Source organism: Dysidea avara, chromosome 8 (assembly GCF_963678975.1).
Source record: "Dysidea avara chromosome 8, odDysAvar1.4, whole genome shotgun sequence".
Taxonomy (NCBI): Eukaryota; Metazoa; Porifera; class Demospongiae; order Dictyoceratida; family Dysideidae; genus Dysidea; species Dysidea avara.
In genome coordinates, this window is record NC_089279.1 from 6396087 (window position 1) to 6416574 (window position 20488).

At 38.3% G+C, this 20488-nt stretch overlaps 5 protein-coding genes and 1 long non-coding RNA gene across 6 annotated transcripts in view; 3 read left to right on the top strand and 3 right to left on the bottom strand.

The window, feature by feature from the left end:
• Positions 1-2879, top strand: part of LOC136262848 (large ribosomal subunit protein uL3-like) — a 9597-nt gene extending 6718 nt beyond the window's left edge. The window contains exons 4-7 of the mRNA XM_066057267.1: positions 2147-2207; positions 2256-2367; positions 2431-2508; positions 2559-2879. Of these exons, the coding sequence (XP_065913339.1) occupies positions 2147-2207; positions 2256-2367; positions 2431-2508; positions 2559-2813 (506 nt within the window). The 3' untranslated portion in view covers positions 2814-2879. The remainder of the gene's footprint in view (positions 1-2146; positions 2208-2255; positions 2368-2430; positions 2509-2558) is intronic.
• LOC136262832 (G1/S-specific cyclin-E-like) lies at positions 2821-4892 on the bottom strand. Its single transcript, XM_066057244.1, has 9 exons — positions 4594-4892; positions 4439-4513; positions 4102-4383; positions 3900-4046; positions 3749-3844; positions 3540-3695; positions 3362-3479; positions 3149-3306; positions 2821-3092 (listed from the first exon to the last, which is right to left on the bottom strand). The coding sequence occupies exons 1-9, from the start codon at positions 4669-4671 to the stop codon at positions 2982-2984; spliced, it is 1221 nt and encodes a 406-aa protein (XP_065913316.1). The 5' UTR covers positions 4672-4892; the 3' UTR covers positions 2821-2981.
• Positions 4893-4993: 101 nt separating this feature from the next.
• On the top strand, positions 4994-6183 carry LOC136262863 (tumor protein p53-inducible nuclear protein 2-like). Its single transcript, XM_066057289.1, has 3 exons — positions 4994-5229; positions 5282-5441; positions 5574-6183. The coding sequence occupies exons 2-3, from the start codon at positions 5312-5314 to the stop codon at positions 6023-6025; spliced, it is 582 nt and encodes a 193-aa protein (XP_065913361.1). The 5' UTR covers positions 4994-5229; positions 5282-5311; the 3' UTR covers positions 6026-6183.
• Positions 6023-8504, bottom strand: LOC136262854 (uncharacterized protein F13E9.13, mitochondrial-like). Its single transcript, XM_066057279.1, has 5 exons — positions 8345-8504; positions 8216-8298; positions 8023-8167; positions 7785-7974; positions 6023-6411 (listed from the first exon to the last, which is right to left on the bottom strand). Exons 1-5 carry the CDS (start codon positions 8430-8432, stop codon positions 6102-6104), a joined length of 816 nt encoding a protein of 271 aa, XP_065913351.1. The 5' UTR covers positions 8433-8504; the 3' UTR covers positions 6023-6101.
• LOC136262818 (uncharacterized) lies at positions 8479-14670 on the top strand. The gene is made up of 16 exons (XM_066057230.1): positions 8479-8750; positions 8830-8967; positions 9580-9623; positions 9673-9809; positions 9853-9938; positions 10153-10321; positions 11202-11322; positions 11697-11795; positions 12023-12226; positions 12327-12529; positions 12581-12664; positions 13668-13734; positions 13782-13826; positions 13929-14120; positions 14178-14252; positions 14501-14670. Exons 1-16 carry the CDS (start codon positions 8522-8524, stop codon positions 14561-14563), a joined length of 1956 nt encoding a protein of 651 aa, XP_065913302.1. The 5' UTR covers positions 8479-8521; the 3' UTR covers positions 14564-14670.
• Positions 14671-17902: 3232 nt separating this feature from the next.
• On the bottom strand, positions 17903-18940 carry LOC136264402 (uncharacterized). Its single transcript, XR_010705100.1, has 3 exons — positions 18662-18940; positions 18545-18599; positions 17903-18144 (listed from the first exon to the last, which is right to left on the bottom strand). It is a non-coding gene; the product is annotated as an uncharacterized lncRNA (long non-coding RNA).
• Positions 18941-20488: the final 1548 nt, after the last annotated feature.

A 20488-nucleotide genomic window follows, 5' to 3' on the forward strand; every position in this document is an offset into this window, starting at 1 on the left:
AGTGTATCATCTGACCTGTGGTGGCCACTTCAAATAAGCTGTTCCTTCTGTGTATACCCTTAAGTTATTAGCTGTTGATGGTGCTTGTAACATGGCATATTTTGTGTGAATAAAAGATTATTGAAGGGGGGAGATTCTATTTTGTATGACTTACATTTGTATGGCTCATCACAATGAAATATTCCCAATCAACACTGTGTGCTTGTCGTGTTGTCACAAGCGTTAAGGTCAGAATATAATTCTTATGACCTCTGAACCACATGGCATATGTTATGCACAAGGTCCTGCGAAGTTGTCAAAAATAGTCTTCTGCAGAAATTTCCATGATCAATGTTGTGGAAATGTTAGAATTAAGCCCTAAGCTCCATTTACTCAAAAATACAACTAAAAGTGAATCAAGCTTCAAATTTCACAATCCACTAGATCTTGACGACATAATACACAGACTGTAGTATGCCAGTGTTGAGTAATGAAATTAAGTTCTGTGTATAATCCTGTGTATCATGTCTTGTCATTCCTGTGCTTAACCTGATATAGTGCAAACATCGCCTGGTTACAATATTTGAATTTCTTGAGCCTCACAGTGCGATCCAGCTATTGGTTGGCCATTCCATATCAAAGCAGTGCAATACATGTATCATTCTTGTAGTGTTGTTTTAGTTAACTACGCATAACTAAAAGTCCTTACTAAAACAACACTACATTCTTGGAATAAAACAATGCTAACAATATTTCAAAATCTAATGTCTGACACAATACTTATGACCAATCAAAATTTTCACCATGCATTTCTTATGATGAAGCCACAGAAGTGCACTGTGTGTTTCATCTTTTTGTTGAACTTGTGATGGAGCAAAACCACATACGTCTGCTCTTGACACCCCATGTATCATAGTTGGTTGAAATGTTATTTCTCTCTTGAGAAAAAAATCTATTTTTCTTTTTTACCTGTTTCTCAGGGCTCAATTCTACTTGTACATACCATGGAAGCTGTCTTTTTTTGTCATGTTAGTAGAGGAAAGTGTTTCACTTCTGGTGAAACATCCTTGTCATGATATATCAGTGTTATTAAAGTGTAGTTGAAAAAACAACTTGATTTTCAACAACGTAGCTTTAAATGTCTGCTTTTTGTCGACTTCCCAATGTGTTCAATTCTGATTGGCCACAAAATTTTGGCTGGATTGCACTTCTAGTGCCCAAGAAACTCAAACATTATCGCTAGCAACTGAGCAGGAAGCTGTCGTATTACTGCTTACAGATTCAGTGGTTGGGAGATAAGCTTTGGTATGGCCAGGGACTTTGTCGTTCAGTTTCAAATATTGCTAGCATTAAAATTGGAGGGATATCTTTTATCAACTTGTAGTGGTGATTGATTGAAAATTGTTCTCCATTAATACGTTAGAAAAACAAAAGTTCAGAAAACGGTGTGTAATTTGGTGAATTGAGTTGCTAACTTTTTCCCAATGACCACAACTGTGTTACTTTTCACCACCAACTTTTCCACAAATTTTATTTTGAAATTAGATTTCATTACAGTGTTTCTAGGTTTCATCTGTGAAACTACCAGTACCCTTGTCTGTACTTTCACACCTTTTGTGAGCATCGAAAAGTTTAATATATTTCATAGTTCACAAAGAATGTTTAAAGAAGGCTTACGCCCCTTTCCGGTTCCCTTTCCGGTTGTGGCTTATGTGTACTTTAAGTTTACAAATTTTATCCTCTACAAAACATGACCTTGTAATCATTTGTACTAGTCAATTTGCTAGGACATGACCACAGGTGATTTGCTAAAGGTAAACAAACAAGATTGATATTAATACTGAACTTGTGGTGAGCCATCAGTCACTCATTTGAGCAAATTATTAACAATTTCTGTTTTGTGGGGAGAACAAGGAAATTGATAAAACCATGTCTGCTGTAAATGTGTCAGCATAGACTAAAGCAAACTTGTCTTGTATTTGTTAAAAATCTGTATGTCTTTATGAATTGACTCCGGGATTTTAAAAGTGCACAGTCAGCAAAAAACAAATGTAATCACCATCAATTATATAGTGAATAGTGGACATTATCATTGTATTCATAGAAATAACACTATTATCTGTGCTGTGAAATATTCTAAGCGTTCTCATTTGTTATGTACACTCAGGTACTCCCTTATTAGCTGCCCATTTTATGGTTGGTCAGTTTATTGATGTTAGAGCTATCACGTAAGTTGATGCTCTTGGGGATATAGGTGTCAGTTGTTTTGCTATTAGAACTGGTAAAGGTTTCCAAGGTGTGATGAAGCGGCATGGGATGAAAGGTCAACCAGCGTCACACGGTGTGTCCAAGACTCATCGAAAAATGGGGGCCACTGGTGGCGGTGGAGTAAGTTATAAATCACACAACACAATTCTGAAATGGTAATACCATTACTTGCTAATGCCATAGGATCCTGGGCGTATATTTAAAGGAAAGAAAATGCCTGGAAGAATGGGTGGCAACAATGCAACCAACTTCAGCTTAAAAGTAATGCAACATTAGTATATAAAATAAGATGTGTGTGCTTATTTTTGCAGATATATCGTATCAATCATGTCTTCAATGTTCTCTATGTGAAAGGACAAGTCCCAGGCCACGATGGTCAGTATGTAAAACTAAGAGATGGACTATGGAAACCACATAAGTCTGAAAATCCACCTCCATTCCCAACCTACTTCCCTTCTGAAGACCACAAACTACCAGAGGAAGAATTTTCAGATAATGTTCAAGCCCCACACGGACAGGTTATTAGAGTAAAAGGACAACCAATAAAAGTATCACGAAAACGATAACAGCATATTTTTCATTCACTTATAAATTATTATTCTAATCAAAATATAATTACTATGTACAAGTAATAGTGCTATTATGTACAGAAGAAGTGATTCCACATGACAACGACATACAAAGGTGACAAAACTGAAACGAGACAACAAAATAAATTACAAAGCTAGTTCCTGCTAGCAAGTGGCAGTTGTTTCTTGTGAGTGCGGAGGAGTTAAAAAAACCGAAGACTCCATAGGGATTGATGAAGGCTTCACTGTAGACGTTCTCAAGTCATACACTTCTTTCTGTGGACAAATCGGTAAAATAATAACACCTATTTAAAGAACACCACGGAACTTACCAACATTCCTAACGTAAGGTCATGTGTCTGCACGTTGTGTGCCTCGGAGTGCAACACATTTGCGAGTTGTTTTATAGGACAAATCCCATGTTTAAGGAAAACATGTACAAATGGAGACATCCAATTCAGACAAGTGCTGATGTCAGCAAGTTGTAATCCTGTAAGGGGAACATACATCAACCAAGATACATAATACAAAGGGGCTCATCTTACCTGTGATGGATGACAGGCATTCCCTACAACGATCTATTAAATGATAAAGAGCTGCAGCAGCCAGACAACTTGAAGGGAATTGGCGCGAACCAATATCCAAAGAACAGAGGTCTAACAGCTGAAACAACAATAGTAATTAGTTCAATTTGAGGTCATACAAGTTACCCTTTTAACTGACCTGCATGACTGCTACAAATTCATGCCTGGAGTAGGTTGGTAGGTGGAATTCTTTTTGTGACTGTCGTGTTCGCTGAGTTGCAGTGTTGTCAAGTTGTAGATAAGTGTTGACCCAGTAATTGACTGTGATGGTATTGTTCAATCTCCATTCCAGTGACTAAGTGATGTGATATGAAATATAGAACAGTTTTGTTATTGCTTATTTAGTACCTTGTATATAGCAATTTCTAACGATAACATTTCGTCTATATTACAAGCACCATCAGTAACGTAAGCAAACTCAGACACTTTGGGTGGGTAGATTTCCTGTTTGAAAGTGATGTACATTAAATAGAGTTGGAACAATTAAGTCGTTCATTACTTCAAGTTTTGCAGCAGCAAACAAACATGTGACACCAATCTTTTGTAAGTGTTCCTTGCGTATACTAGTATTGACAGCCATGAAGCGTTCGTACATATCAACTGCTAAGTAGAATGTTTCTCTCTGTAACTTATACACTTCACACACCTAAAAATAAGTAGATATGTCTCAGATGAACATAACAGTAGTAACCGTCACTTACCTCCATCATCCATTCTAACAATATTGCTCTCATGTGGCTGGTTAGTCCTGGGTGCCTAGTTCTTAACACGTGATCCGGGTAGGCGGTAACACACTCCTTCTTCCTCATATTCCGCCACACCTCCTGAGAATTCGCCCACGCGAGATTGGGCAATGGACAGGTGGGCGGGACATTTTCCTGCTGTTCCAGCAGGGAAGATGTTACAGGCATTGACAGCTTGTTCAAACTAGTACTAGACACCGATAAACACTCTTGATTAGTCACTTCTTTCATCAACGTCGCCTAAAAACGAGAACGCATCTTAACAGTGAAACCACAACCCCTCAATAAGTCATACCTCTGTCTTATCAATCACGGATACACGTCTTATCTTGGATGTCTGTGACCTCTTCTTTCGTCCACTAGCATTCGCCTGTGAGTAAACAAGCACCCGCCCTTAAAGCTTGCCGCCAGTAGTGATCACGCGTTACCGCCACTTTAACCCACACTAACCGATTTTGTTTTGTCCGTGCTCAGCTGACTTTGTTGAGCTTTCCTGCTCCTTCGTCGAGTAGTAACACCAACATCCATCCTGCGAGTTTTGTTTTGGGCGAATACAAAGTTGTCCGTTCAAATATCCAAAAAGTTTAAAAATAAGCAGCGATTTACTCAGGATCGTTAAAATATTAGTAAAAACTTCACTTTTTCCTAAACAAATAAACTCTTTTTACAAGACGTGCCTGTTGAAAGGCTAGGGGGCACTAATACAGTTTACGAGGGAATAGCGTAGCTTTTGGCGCAATTGAAATTTGGCGCAAAACAAATTCGTATGTGCGCAAGCGCGTGGCCTTCGATTACAAATTTCCTACCTCGTGGACATGTGACCACAATGAGGTGATTTGATTGGCTAGCACGTGTTTCCGAGATGTTGCGTCATCGATTGGCATGTAAACAATACATCGCGTTAGAATTCTCACTTCGTCTGCTCGTAAACCGAGTCGTAAACATCGCCAAGTGCTAGTTCAGTAGCCAGTAAATATCTGTGACTCGAGCGTTTGATTCTGCCCGTGTCTAGTCACTGGGCCAAGCGGGACTTCGTCGAACACCGCGTAGGAATGATAAATACTGTTGAACAGGAAGGAAGATAAGGTTAACTGTCATATTATTTAATATTTCTTTAACCACTATCAATTACTGTTAGAACGTGAAAAGAAAGTTAACGCGAGTGAAAATGTTCCCGTCTTTCATCACAAACTTATTTTGGGGAAGGAACGAAGAACAAGGGTACACTCAACTGCCGAGTGACGAAGGCTACTTTATCACAGAACAGCGCGATGACTGGGTACTGATTTCTGAACAAGGTGAGCGCATAAGGAAGGATAAATATGTCAACAAGACAAAGTATGTTTGATAGCTAGTGTAGTAATTATTAGCGTAACTATGGTTACCTATGTGGTTAGTGTGTTAATTGACACCTCGCACTGTACGTATAGACCACCAGCGGAAGGCCAGTGAAACTCAATCAGAATGTAGCGAGAACTCTCTGGGATGGGTTGTTACACCACCAGAATGTGGCCAAGGAGAGGGACAGGCTGCCCACAACTCAATGGAAGATTTACTGATAGAACACCCCAGTATGTCTGTGTATGTTACAAACAATAATGAACATCGTGAAGAGGTACCTGCCCCTCAACAAGATGAAGAACAAGTTCAAGAAGACAACAGGGTTGCTGTCAGACCAATGGCACATGTGGCAGCTGCCCATCCTGTAATCAGAAGTACCAAACAGTACCCAAACATCATCAACAAGATCCCCAAGTTGACAAAGAAGGCAACTAAACGACACAACCAACAAAAGAACAATTGTGGGAAACATTCAAAGACCACCAAGAAGTCTCAGGCTCTACGTCAAGGATGCTTCAACGCTGGACGTCGTCACTGCTAAAAAGATAAAACTGGATATATTTAAATCATCAAAATTGTACAGCAGAGATTTTTAATCCCATAATATATTATACCCATCATGATTGTACCCTATCCATAAATTTGACCACACGATCAATATCAATGTCATTACTCCATAGTCCATTATACTTGAAGTGGGAGCCCACAATAATAGCATGACACTGTAGGTATGACGTTACATTATCTACTGTTGCTCCTGATCCTACAATAACTGGTATGTCAACACCTTTGAGGACGGAGTCAAGTTGTGCTGTGTCTACTGGATCTGCTGTGGTTTGGCCTGTCAAGATGATCCCATCACTGAGAAAGTATTCTGCATTTCTTGCAGTAGTTAAGACATCAATATCACTGGTCACCATATGGGAGCTACACAAATGTACACAAAAATGTAATGAAGATCTTGTTACAATACACTGAGGTGTTTCTGCTTATTGGATACCAGAACCTACTGAGAATGGCCTCTCTGTAATACAAGCCTTTTCCTTGAATAATAGAACTCCTAATTTGCACATAAACATACAATACTCTACAACTGTGGCCTGTAAGTCTAGGAGGGCTGAAAAATCACAACATTGGTCAACCCCCATGGCCAAAGTGATGAATTCCACCCATTCAGTAGTGTTACAATAGGACCACCCAAGAGAAGGCTGGCCACATGTTCAAAAAATTACTTAGAAAATAGTACATAATATTCTTTGATGTCTGAGGTTACTAAATCCAATAGAAACCTGTGGTGGGCCTGTGGACTCGCTGGTGATTGTTTACTACTTTCATCGAACAAAATGGCCAAAGCCAAAAACAAAAAGTCTTTATTGTTTCCTTTAAGCAATATTTTAGCATTCAGTACACCAATGTCACAGTGTGGCGCTCACACAATAAACTCCCAAAGTTTGCTTCTTAGGTAACTACTGGCACTATTGTCACATGATGATATGTATGTCACCTTGCACCAACTTAAGGATAATTCCCAATGCTAGCACGCACAGTTTTCTTTTCTCGCACTCTTTCTTTGCCTGAAATATATGCACTCGGGCCTGCACTTTACCTACTTTGTTCAGGAAAATGAGTTGGCATCAGTTTCTACACTATTTAGAACCCCTCAAACAATGTGGGCTTGGCTACCCACGATTAATTACCTTGGCCTATGGGCTCGGTAATTAAATTTGTGGGTAGCCTCGGCCACATCATTCTCGGAAACACAGTGGAATCTCTCTTAACAAACTCCCCAAATTAAGGACACAATAGAAAAAACCTCCATAATAAGGAAAAAAAATTGTGGTCCCAATAGGTCTGGTTAATACATTTTTTAGGAAACCTCTATAAGTGGCCAAAAATTCTTGGCCCCAAAGTGTCTGTAATAGAGAAGTATAGAACCTTTTCAGCTTGTACTAAGAGAAAATTTCACATGATAAAGTTTGATCCATTGATACCAATTGTGTCATGATTCATTGGACAATCACTCCATACAATACATCACAGGGTTGTGACATGTGACTTGAGGGACCACCATTGAAACCATTACAGGTTAAACATACACCCCATTGACATTAAATAAGGACTTATTTGGCATGGCCTATATAAATAAAGAGATAGCTGATAAGGTAACTGTAGCCTGCTAACAATTTGTGCTACAAGTTCCATCAATAGAATACTTCCCTATCACTATTTTAAGATTTCAAGACACATGACCAGCCTCTACAATAGGACCAATCACATCAACTAGCTAACTGATCAATTACCAGTGTTTTTTCTTTACATCGGTTAACACCAGGATGTCATCTGCTCCAATGTTACGTCGATATCGCAACAGTTCCCCAGCACACGCATCAATCCATCCTTCATCAGCTACATGTGAGAATACAAACCCTTCTGCTCGGATGAAATCAGCACCAGCAGCTTGAGTCACTGCAATGGCTTCCTTGTTAGCACCTGGTTGTAATAAAGTAATTAAAATTTTCATGGTCCAGCTAAACTGACCTGAAAGGATTTGTACACCTATTGGAATGGAAGGTGTGGCTCGTCTTATTTCAGAACAGATTCTTGTCATGCTGGCAACTGTTTCCATGCCAACTGCTCCTTTCAGGTACGGCCTGTCATGCATGTTTTCTACCAGTATCCCGTCCTATGGAAATACAGCCAATGGGGTGTCTTATTTTAGCCACAGCCTCACCAGCCCATGTTTAACATACAACTCAGCTTGTGCGCACGCGATCTCCACTAATTTTTCAACCGGAAGTCTGCTGTTTGGTGACCCTGTGCATCACGTGAACCATTAAACAACACCTAGACACAATGACACCTGGTAAAGCGGGCACATGAATCATTCCGATAATAGCTGCCCTCCCTCCTCTGTTAGAAAATAACCGCGAGAATCTCCCACAAGCCATTTAGTAGAATAGTAGGTAGTCCAATCTCAGATTCCAATACCACAATCGAATTGGAAGACCTTACAGTGATCAATCGTGGGGGTGGAGCTATGCAGTTGGTACGCTTCATACTGATCGGAGTGTTTCTCGGAGTGTGTGAGGCGTTAGGAGAATGTGATCCACTCGTTCCGGACTATTGTGGTCTACCATTACCTAATTCGTTCTACATGCGACATGACGCCTCCTCGCTCACCGGCCTGAGGACCAACTTCTCTACCAAGACGTTTCCTGAAAACACAGGAGGTGATAAAATCAACCCGAAAGATTGGAACACTTTCGGTAAGCTAGCATGCACACTTTATAGCCGCCTTAGTTAAAGTTCAGGAACTTTTGAGAAATTCAGTTTTTTCTTCTGTAGATGGGTCTTCACCATTTCCTTTCATCGTGACATACTTCCCTGGGGAAATAGATGACTCTAACCTCCCTACACACTGGAACATCTCCGAGTCACTACAGCTGGAGATCAGCCCCACCCTCCTTTATGATGTGCAAACTGGTATGTTACTTGTGCACATTGAGAGTCCTTATTACAGTGGGACCTGTCTAAGCCAGTCACATACTGACCAACATAAACATCTCAGAGTACAGTAGGACCTCCATTATCCGAGCACCTGTGTGCCAGCTGAATCACAAAAGTGTTCTGATAAGTGAATTTGTTCGGATGAATGGAGCCCATTCTGTTGAACTACTCTAATAGAACATACACCTGTTGACAAAATACCCTAATAGAACAGTCACCACTACTGTTCGGATAATCGAAGTTCGAGGTCCTACTGTACTATAGAGGCTCAACATTAGCATCTTCAGCAAGGTAATAAACTTAAGATACATGTGACAACTAAGATATTTTCCATTCTACTAACACTGGAGAATTATTTGCTTTATTTATAAGAGGTATAGAAGTGTGTGTCTATGATTCACGGGAATTAGACAGTAATACCTTTAAGACAATGTTTCTTGACCTTGTTTTGCATTTGGAAAGTTAAATGACAGGTCATTATTTGTCAGTATTTGATGATGTTAATTTTTGCATAGTGATGCTTGTTTGTCTTCATCTGCTGTACAATAATAGAGCATGTGACTCATCATTATGTTATTCTCCACGCAGGTAAATTTGTGGCACATTTTTCAGAACTTGACAGATCTATGGAGGTAGTACGTCAGTGTAAATTACATATCTACCTATTTTCATATCCATTAGGGTGCAAAGAAACATGCTTTGACCATTTGGCCTGCCCAACGTTTGAGCAACAACGCTCGCTACATTGTTGCTATTAGAAACCTACACACAACTGGTGGTGACTTGGTTAAGCCATCAGAGGCATTCTTGAGTTTGCGGTAAGTAATGGTTTTATTGAGGAGTATGATTGTGTTGCCGTAGTGATAACAAGACCACTACTAATCCAGATATTGAGGAGAGGAGAAAGTTGTTTGAAGAAATTTTTTCTCTCCTTAATACTCATGGTGGTAAGTACTGTAATCTATGGCATGTACTGACAGCTGAGTGCATGACATTATCAATTTTCATGGGTTTTGTAAAATCTTTATCTTCAACAATAAGAATAGCCGGCTCATTCTTAGCTAAATTTTCAATATGAAGCTTGATTTTTTAGTCTCTTAAATTGAGTGTCTTGAGACCCTTGTAAGTGAGCTATCTACAGCTAATGGATATTTTTTTCAGAAGTACCTCAAGGGTTACTACAGTTGGCATGGGATTTCTCCACTGCTAGTGAGCAGTGTTTAACTGATCGAGTGTTACACATGAGAGATGATGCCATGAAGAGGATTGGAGACAAGGGAGAATATCGTGTGGTCCAAGTAGAGGACAACTATTCTAAAGATATTTACAGGTGAGAGAATGGTAGTAGCAGAGATTTTTATAAAAGATTAAAATTGTACTGGGGCTGGATTGAGTTACTACCATAATCATTCACAAATGTCTATAGTGATTCTGTGGATAAAAGTGGAATTTAACTAAACCAATATTGCAGATGACAAACTAAATAAGCATGTTATCTAAACCATTTTTGCCATATTAGCAAGCAATATTGCAGTCTAGGGATGCCACGATAGTTGTGACATATCATAGGCGGCTCCAGGATATTTGGTGACTGGTTTCTGATCAAGAGTATAGCTAGATTTTTGGGTGAAGACCAAAAAAATGGTCACCTGCTGAGAATAACTGCCCAACACTAACTATATAAAATATCACTCATAAAGATTGCTACACTGCTGCTCTGAATACTGTGACTGCTTTATTAGAGTGATTGACTGCTCTATTAGAGTAGCTCGATCTGAACTTGACCAGTTTCCGGAAACCTCCCTGGAGCCACCCCTGCATAGGACATGTTGTGACATAAAACTCCATGATATGATATGACATAGACTTCTTTATGTTGTGACATAATATCTCCTAATAATGCACACTTTTCCATTCATTGTGATCAAATTTGGTGCAATAAATATGCAGAGAAAAATTGACAAATAAGTATGAGCAATGTTGGTTGTTGATGTCACAGTTAATATTGCTGATGTTTGTGCATGTTTTAATCAAAATAGCTATACAGTTTCATAAGTAGCAGCTTCAGTTGTGAACCTTTAAGAATTGCTTATGTCGTGACATAAACCTCTATGACATGTGACATAAAAATTTCTATGTCATGGCATCCCTAGTGCAGTCTTATATAATTAGTCTCTCTTCCTTCAAGTTGACCCCTTTTTCTGCTTTAGGAAATTGTCAGCAGTGATGAAGGTCCCCTACTACACAACTACAACTCATCCTGGAGCAAGACTAGTACTGGATGATCAGGGATTACCTGTCTATCAAGGATTAGCAAATGCTACTTTTACCGTGAGAATGAAATCATTAGTATACTGTGTAGACGGAATTGGTGAATGAGCAGTGTCAAAATAACTCTCTTTTGTTTACTAATAACCAATAAGTAATAACTTAGCAAGTGATTTCATTTCCAAACTGACAGTGTTACGGTCATTTCAGCTAAATGAGAAGCAAGGCAGCTCTTCAGTCTGCTCTCATATACTGAACAATGCAATACCATGAAGGATAACTTTTGTGGTTTCGTCTAACACAAAATATTGTGCAAACCACAAACTTTTCTTAAACATGCACCATTTACACAATATCATTAGCTAAACACCAGTGTGTGTGTGTGTAGCGTGTAGTGCGTGTGTTGCTTACATATTTCACCTCACTACTCCTGTTAGGTGCTGATACCTCACAGTGTGGCTAATGGTACATACAAACCCAACACAACTTCTAGTCCAATGATAGTTCAATATGGTCATGGACTGTTTGGATCTCAGGTGAGTAGATGTGTGTGGGTTTGCGGTGGTGGATAGACTTATAGGTAGCTATTTTTGTGGATGAGGGATAATTATTTTGCTGTTTCTCTATTTTACTGGTACTGTAACAATTATCTTAGAGGTGAACTGTACATCATCAAATATACTTCAATTAACCCTTAAACATTAGCATGCATAATATTATGTTATTGTGTTTATTACTAATATTTCCATGGTGATTATTCTAGTCCGAAGTAACAGAGGGTTACCTACAAGAGCAGGCTAATCGCTATGGTTATGTCATGACTGCATGTGATTGGTGGGGTATGTCGTCTGAGGATAAGCCTGGAGTAGTTGCTATGATGTCATACTTCCTGTCTGATTTTGCCATTATTCCTGAACGACTGAGCCAAGGTGTACTAAATGCTTTGACGTTGATGAGAATTACAAAGGTATATAGATTTTTCTCAGTTACAATGATGTATTCTTTCATTGCAAGTACCTCAGTTTGGTTTTAAATATTAATTACAATGGATTTACATCAATTACTAGACCTCTTTTGTACAAGACAAAAATGTGATATTCAATGGCCAGTCTGTCATAGTCCCAGACCACAGTTATTACTATGGCAACTCATTGGGTGGTGTTATGGGAAGTGTTTACATGGCAACTACAACTGATGTCAAGAGGGGAACTCTGGGTGTGGCAGGTGGACCATTTGGATTACTCCTTCCTCGTAGCCAGGATTTCCAAGAGTGAGTGATCATCTTGTTTAACTCCATTAAAATATACATGTACTATGATAGGTTTGAGGTTATTTTACGACGTCACTATCCTGACCCCGTACACATTATGATGTGGCTACATTACTTCAACTTGCAGTGGTCGAGGTACAGTGAAACATTTCTGTACTACTTTGTGTGCCGCATTTTCTTGAGTTTGACAAATTTTGTAAAAACTTTATTCGTTTGAAAGTGAGCAGCTAATGAAATTGTGGAAGTTAAAGTGCTTCAGATCACACAATTCATAAAAGTTTGTCCATCTAAACATTTCTGGGTGTGTGGTATAGAGAAAGGGACTAACAGTTTTGCTGACTTTCTAATTGATGTATCTCAATATGGCCAGTAGTCCATAGCCATCATTACCAATATGTTTGTTAAAGAGATTTCATTATATGGAATCCCATCTAGTCTATATGCCCCAATCATTACGTGATGTCAGTGATGTAGTTATACAAATTTAATGGGGCCATACATGGACAAGTGTCTTGATTATCATGGCAAATAGATTTCAGGATGTCATCAGGGACGGATTCAGATTTTTAAAAAGGGGTTCCACTTTGGAGTATATGTATACTAGAGACCTATACAGTCTAGTATTTAATAAATAATCACTCGCCCAGTATTATGTTTCACTGTTAAATTTTACCATGTAGGCTTACGGAATGGTAACTGTTAAGGTAGCTGTAATCAACAGGGGGGGGCAATACTTTTGAAATATGAGATTTCCACCACGATTTCTGATTTCTAAGGTTGGTTTCTACTGATTTCGACCCACATAAATTATAGTTTATGGAAATCCTAACTAAAAGTTATGGAGAAATACAGAGCTTGCAGAGCTGATTTCTATTTCTAAGGAGTACATGATTTCTACGTGTTGTTGTGCCCCTTAGTAATAACATCCCAATGATAATTGCTTTTAGAGGCACTTGGGTAGCAGTTTCAGAAAGGGTAAGTTGAGTGTTCTTGCCTCTACAAGTTTTACAATAATCATTTATTTGAGTGATAAACTGGTATTGGTTTAAAATATTGTAACCAACAGTGAAGAAAAACTTGTCAGATGCACCCCTGCTCATCCTTAAATCTGTGGTCACATATCATGTTGCCACTACAGGACAGAGCCAAATGGCTACATGTCATCCATCACTGATAATCCACTACCCAATACTCCATCACACAGGGTGAGCTAATTAACTTAGTGATGTCATATTACATCATATGACATCAGGTGATCATGCATTATGGATTAGGTGATGCTCAAGTCAGCATTCTGGTAAGGTGTTAGAATAGTGCGTTTAGGAAAAAACAACACTATTTAGTTTGCAAACATTGTTATACCGTTAGGTCTTTAACAACTTAATCATTAAAATTACAGGGGCTATATTCTCTGGCTAGATCAGTGGGTGTTGTTATGTTTGAAAATCATGTGTTGGAGACATTCAAACTACCCAGTGGGAATACAGTGGTAGAGAAATTGTATGGCTTTTCATTGGTAAGCAATGATGATGTAATGATTAAGGAATCAGCAGCTACTGGGTTTGATTGTGGAGTACCAGCAGAGCCTAGCGTAAGAATAGAGTGTATTTGAAATATACACTATTTTATTAGGCCTATTACATTACAGTACAACACTCCTCCCAACTCTAAAACTGACACACACGAAAGACCAAGACGTACCAAGGCAGCCATGGAACAAATGGTAAGAAGCAATTTGTATATCGTACTTCCAGGAGCTTGTAGCACCCTATCTAATTACAAACTTTCTTGGTAACTTGAGCCATGGCTTTTGCTTCTTTCACTTTGAATTGTTCCACTTCAAGCTTGCTATCACAAAATTTATTTAATTTCTGTATGCACAGCCAAAGAAATTTTCATTACTACAACATCTCAAGTTGGTGCTATGTGGTTATAGTGCTACAAGTGATATGTGCAACTTGTTTTGTTTAGCACACGTTCTTCCGATATGGTGAGATTCGTAACTACTGTGGCAACACACCCTGTGGATGTTAACATTACGAGATGATAATTATGATGTTTTATGATTGTACAAAGTGTGCACTAAATGAAATAATTAAATTAAAGCAGAAGTTGGAAAAACATAAACAAACAAGTGCTAGGAATTTTAAGTTTGATTAGGGAAGAAAGTAAGGAAGTCTAGGCATTTAGTCTCTAATTCAGTCTTTGTATTTCCTTGCATCTGTTAAATATCTCAACAGAGTAAATGTATGGGCTTCAGTTATCTGAACAATTCACTTATCTGAACACTTTTACCTTTGTCTGACACCATCGGGATTTGGATAACCGAGGGTCCGAAGTATTTTCTAGTGTTAGTGATCAAGTACTCTAGCTACTTTGTGGCCTATGACATTTCTATTAACTATAATTCTTCCAATGACACAATCCACTTCCACACTGTTAAAACATGTAAAAGTTCCTGACAAACAAAATGTAGTGAAGTCAAACCCCCACTAAAATTACAGAAATTTTTCTCTTATAAATAATTATTGCATATAAAAAGCGAAACAATAGGTTACGTGTTTTGTAGACAGCTTAGGTAGTATTTCATAGTGCTGACCTTGTAAAAATGATGCTCTTTTGTTGAAATTTTTCATGGTCACAGCAGAAAGATAATGCTTTAGCTCCAATGTAAGTTTCTACCATAGAAAATGTATGAGATAAGTTTTGCAGTTTGCCACATAGAAAAGTAGTGATTCACCGATAAGAGATCTTGCAGATTATCCGATTAAAATCACACAATTACTGATACCAATAATCAATCCGATGTTTATGTTTACTAAAATTCCACATGTATTGTACTTTCAAACTGTGTTTTGTAAAAATGGTATCATTGGCTAATTAATCTGCTAATAATTACTGATGCCGATATTGCTGAAATTTTGGCCAATAAACCGATTTCCAAAAATTATTTACCGAGTAATCGGTGTATCACTATAGAAAAGAGTTCCAGCTCATGGATAAAAAGGTTTTTGGTCACTGTAAGATATAGCTTAAACAGCTACAGGTGATGCTCAACACATAATCATGCGTGCGTCACTTGTTTTTGTTTTGTGCTGTGACTACCAATGCAGTATAATAGAGATGTCTGAATAGCTGCCCATTTTGTTTATTCCAATACAAAAGTAGTTGTGGTAAACATATATAAGCAGTTTTCAAGCCCTACAGATGCTGTAGCAAAAAATTAAGTTTATTTTACTTTCAAAATAAACATTTGATGTCCCTACAAAATGTACTAAATTGCACAAATCAAACTGTACTGACTTCATGGTGCAACCAAATATGTTGACAATGATTACTTAAGTATTAATTTTACCATAAATATTATTGGTTTTACTATACTATAATACCTATGATTTTTGAAGTATCTAAATAGTTATTTTTAAAATTTCGTAACAACTATTGGAAGCATTTTGGGTCACACTGAAGGCGCTTTTTGGGCTCGGTTATATATATACCTACACTGCCATGAAGGTATTGTGAGGCTAGTTTCTTGTCAATTTTTTTTTTTTGTGAGAAAGCACATGATAGGGTGGGCCTTAGTGAGCCCCACCATATAAGCTAAATGCAATGGATTCGTGTTGCTTACATGAATGTACTGTGATCTCCCAAAGACTATCATCATATCCTAGGTACCTGTATTTCATTGTGTAGACTACCCACCTTGTTCAGTTAGGTAGGGACCTAGTCCTTGGTCTTTAGGTATGTGTCCTGGTGTTGTCCATGTTACAACTGTTACTAGTTGAAGTGTGTACCTTTATGATCAAGGTCTTGAGATATTATCAAAAGACCTTTACAAAAATTCTTGAGAAATCATTCCAGTAGTAGCCACTTCTTTAATTTTTCTTAACTGTTTTTATACCACTCCTTACAGAGATTAATTGTGGGTTTTAATTTCACATTACAAATTCCACATTCCACTAATTCTACATACACAATCACACACATACCTACAATACACATCTACCTAATACAAGTGTATTACTAGGTGGCTAGGGCCCCTATCAAACAGTGTAGTATGTCTAGTTGGAAGGTTGTGGAGTATGAAATATAAAGAATTTTATGTGATTACAGTTACAAACCTTAACTGATGACCAAGTTAGAATTCATTATGACAGTTCCACACCAACACACAAGTCTATTTTTGTAAGAAGCCATTTTGTTTCAGTGTCTTTGAACACTGAGCACACCTCTAAAGTGATGAGCTATATAGCACTCTCTGTGCTTGTCAGTGTCATTGGGACCACTTGTATATAGAGTTGAGCGGTTTTGATATTTCATAGACGGTATGGTATTGTCAACTTGATATTGCGGTATGACTAAATTATTTGCATACTTTAGTTTGATGCTATTTTAGACCTATAGTACTAGATTTAGACACAGAAATAACCCTAAAAATTTCAGTTAATGACAGAATTGTGTTGAAAGCCAATTGTAATATATTTACTGCAGTACATATCCATTCATATGTGCTGTAAGTAGACTTCTTCACACAGGATAGGTTATTTTAGCTACTAAAAGACTTGTGTTTTTGAATTCATGGTATTTGTGGTAGTTTAAAAATTGGACGGTATCAACAACAGATATCCCAGTTTAACTAAAATATTGTCATATTGCTCAGCACTACTTGTATAACAAGCCACAACACTATTCCTTGGGTTGTGGATCAACCAGTATATAGGTAGAATTACAACCAATAACCAACCAAAGTACAATCTTTAATTGCATCACAACCACTACGACGTCTGTTAAACATATAAGCCAAACACTGGCTTCCTGTTTAAAAACTATTTGCAGTTGAGAATATGTATATTGTAGAATGTCCATAAACTTTCAGTACTGAATAAGTCATCACTCTCCTTGCAAGCAAACATGCAAGAAGACTAGATTGCTATTAAGTGTAGACTTGTCCCTTCAATGCTATGCATCCACCTAGTGTACAGTTACCAGGGCTCAACCCAGAATATAAACCTAGAGGGGGCAAAGTAAGTCGCTTCGGATTCTAGGGGGGTCTGGGGGCATGCTCCCCCAGGAAAATTTTGAAAATTTAGGTGTAAATATACTCAATTTTGGTGAAATTTTACTGTGATGCCATTGAATATTGACCATTAGATTATACAACTTTGGGATCAATTAAACCTTTCCATTTCTCAAGGCTATAGGTATAAACCTAGGGGGGGCAATAGCTAACCCAGAGGGGGCCTGTGCCCCCCCCCCCGCCCCCCCCTAGATTAACCCCTGGTTACTACTAGTGTATGACAGAACATACACCTGTATTCAAAATGCTCTATTAGAACAGTCATTTCTGATTTCATCAGATAACTGAGGGTCTACTTTATTTCAAGACACATGACCAGCCTCTATAGTAGGATAAATCACATCAACTAGCTAACTGATCAATTACCAGTGTTTATTATTTTTACATCAGTTAACTAACACCAGGATGTCACACTAATGTTACATTGATATCACAACGCTGAGTTCTCCAGTGCACCCATCACTCCACACCCTCATCAATTACGTGTGAGAATACATAAAATCAGCACTAGTGGCTTCCTTGTTGGCACCTACAGTAGCTGTGCAAAAAAAATTTAAAAGTTGGATGATATTACCAAGAGTTCATAATATAAAGAGGGAGGGAGAGTGTCCAACACTGTATTACCTGGTCAAAACACACTGCGTTCAAAGATTGCATCATATCCTGAATATTTCAGTATACTTCAGTATAATTCCATACAAATTCGTCACCTGGCTTCACCTACTGAAGAGCATTGATAGGTGTTGATTTATCAAAGGGAAGCATTATTAGTGCTTTGTTTTAATAGAATTAACACCCTTTCAGTAGTGATTTAATAAGTTTTGGTGCTGATAGTCATTGCACAATCTTTGAACACAGTGTGTTTTGACCAGGTAATACAGTGTTGGATACTCTCCCTCCCTCTCTATATTATGAACTCTTGATATTACTAAACCAACCTGAAAGGATTTGTATCTCCATTGCGAGCTCATCTTATTTCCTTGTCATTCTGGCCTGTGAAAAATACAGTCAATGAGATGCCTCTGTTTCAGCCACACACTCACACATGTACACACCTATTGCTCAACTGGAAGTGTGCAATCCACCCATAGATTCCAAATCTATGAATCCACTGTATGCTGTTTTGATGATCTGTGCATCACGTGAATCATACATCTAGAAACAACACCCGGTGAAGCGGACGTGAATCATTCCAACAATAGCAAATAACGTGAGAATCTCCCACAAGCCATTAATTTTGCAAACATATTTTCAATCCCACAATCGAAATGTAATGATTGCAATTTCCTGTGACCAATCGTGGGTGTGGAGCTATGCAGTGGGTACGCTTCCTACTGATCGGAGTGTTTCTCGGAGTGTTTGAAGCGTTAGGAGAATGTGATCCACTAGTTCCAGACTATTGTGGTCTACCACTACCTAACTCTTTCAATGGCGGATCCAGGATGGGGCATTTGGGGCAAATGCCCCCCCTCCCCCCCTTCAAGAAATTGCATCCAAGATCGAGATACTCTAATAGAGCAGTCAATTACTCTAATAAAGCAGTCACAATGTTCATGAGGCAGTGCAGCTTATTTATGAAGCTATAAATAGGATTTTATTTTACATATTAAACATACGTGATATAATATATTTGGTATAGGATAACTAGCCTTAAACCCTAAACCAATTCTTTGAGTCAACATTTACCAAAGAAAATTTATCTAGTATGCCTGTTCCCTCCTTTGTGTCTGAAGATAGTATTTGTGATATTGACATAACAGAGTCAACAGTTCTTCAGAAGCTACTTGAGCTCAAGGTTAACAAAGCTCCTGGCCCAGATGGTATACATTCTTACGTCTTAAAAGCTTGTGCTAACACACTTTATGTACCTTTAACCATTCTGTATTCTCAATCCTTATCTAGTGGTGTCTTCCCTGATGAGTGGAAACAGGCACACGTTGTTCCTGTTTTTAAAAAGGGTCAAAGAAACCAAGCTTCCAACTACAGGCCAATTAGTTTGACATCTTTAGTTGTTAAGATCCTGGAATCTATTATACATTCTGAATTGGTAACCTTTCTTGATGGACAAGGCATACTTAATGGTGAGCAACACCGTTTTGTTAACAGGAAGTCCTGTTTTACTAACTTGTTATCAACTTTTGAAGAGTGGACTTCTGCTTTGGATCAAGGATTTGGCATTGATGTCATATTTCTAGACTACAGTAAGGCATTTGATTCTGTACCTCATCATAGATTGATCTCCAAGTTGGAAGCATTTGGTGTTCGTGGTAATTTGTCTTTGTGGCTATCAAACTTTCTTTCCAACCACTTCCAGAGAGTTGTGTTGAATGGTCACTTGTCGTCTTGGGCTCAGGTGGTGAGTGGAGTCCCCCAGGGGTCTGTTTTAGGGCCCTTGTTGTTTATATTATATGTTGTTTATATTATATGTTAATGACATCCCATGCAGACCTTATTGAAAGTAATGTAAGAATGTTTGTTGATGATACAAAAATTTATTCTGTTATTCAGAGCTTTGACAATCACCTTAGGCTGCAAAGTGATGTTGACCGATTGTTGCAGTGGTCTCACACATGGTTGCTTCGGTTCAATATAGCTAAATGTAAGTTGATGCGGATTGGTAACTCTGCTCCGTTCACCTACTCTATGCTGGACAGTTCCACCAACTTACCCTTTGAAATCACAGAAGTGCAAGAAGAAAAAGATCTTGGTATTTGGTGCACTGAAGACTTGAAACCATCTCTACAGTGTCGTAAGGCTGCAGCAAAAGCTATGCAAGTTCTTGGTTTGCTAAGAAGGTCCTTCAAACTTTTTTCTGTTGACTTGTTGACTTTTTTGTACAAAATGTATGTCAAGCCTCACTTGGAGTATTGCATCCAGGTCTG

Coding starts and splice junctions, on each gene's coding strand:
- LOC136262854 (XM_066057279.1), bottom strand. CDS start 8,432: ATGGCTTGTGGGAGATTCTCGCGGTTATTTTCTAACAGAGGAGGGAGG. Junction 8,299..8,344: donor TCATGTGCCCGCTTTACCAG/GTGTCATTGTGT, acceptor CGTGATGCACAG/GGTCACCAAACAGCAGACTT. Junction 6,412..7,784: donor GATGTAAAGAAAAAACACTG/GTAATTGATCAG, acceptor ACATTTGTGTAG/CTCCCATATGGTGACCAGTG.
- LOC136262832 (XM_066057244.1), bottom strand. CDS start 4,671: ATGGATGTTGGTGTTACTACTCGACGAAGGAGCAGGAAAGCTCAACAA. Junction 4,047..4,101: donor TGTTAGAATGGATGATGGAG/GTAAGTGACGGT, acceptor ACTTATTTTTAG/GTGTGTGAAGTGTATAAGTT. Junction 3,093..3,148: donor ACCTTACGTTAGGAATGTTG/GTAAGTTCCGTG, acceptor ATTTGTCCACAG/AAAGAAGTGTATGACTTGAG.
- LOC136262818 (XM_066057230.1), top strand. CDS start 8,522: ATGCAGTTGGTACGCTTCATACTGATCGGAGTGTTTCTCGGAGTGTGT. Junction 9,939..10,152: donor TCTCCTTAATACTCATGGTG/GTAAGTACTGTA, acceptor TATTTTTTTCAG/AAGTACCTCAAGGGTTACTA. Junction 12,665..13,667: donor TTCAACTTGCAGTGGTCGAG/GTACAGTGAAAC, acceptor TTGCCACTACAG/GACAGAGCCAAATGGCTACA.
- LOC136262863 (XM_066057289.1), top strand. CDS start 5,312: ATGTTCCCGTCTTTCATCACAAACTTATTTTGGGGAAGGAACGAAGAA. Junction 5,442..5,573: donor GGTACTGATTTCTGAACAAG/GTGAGCGCATAA, acceptor CTGTACGTATAG/ACCACCAGCGGAAGGCCAGT.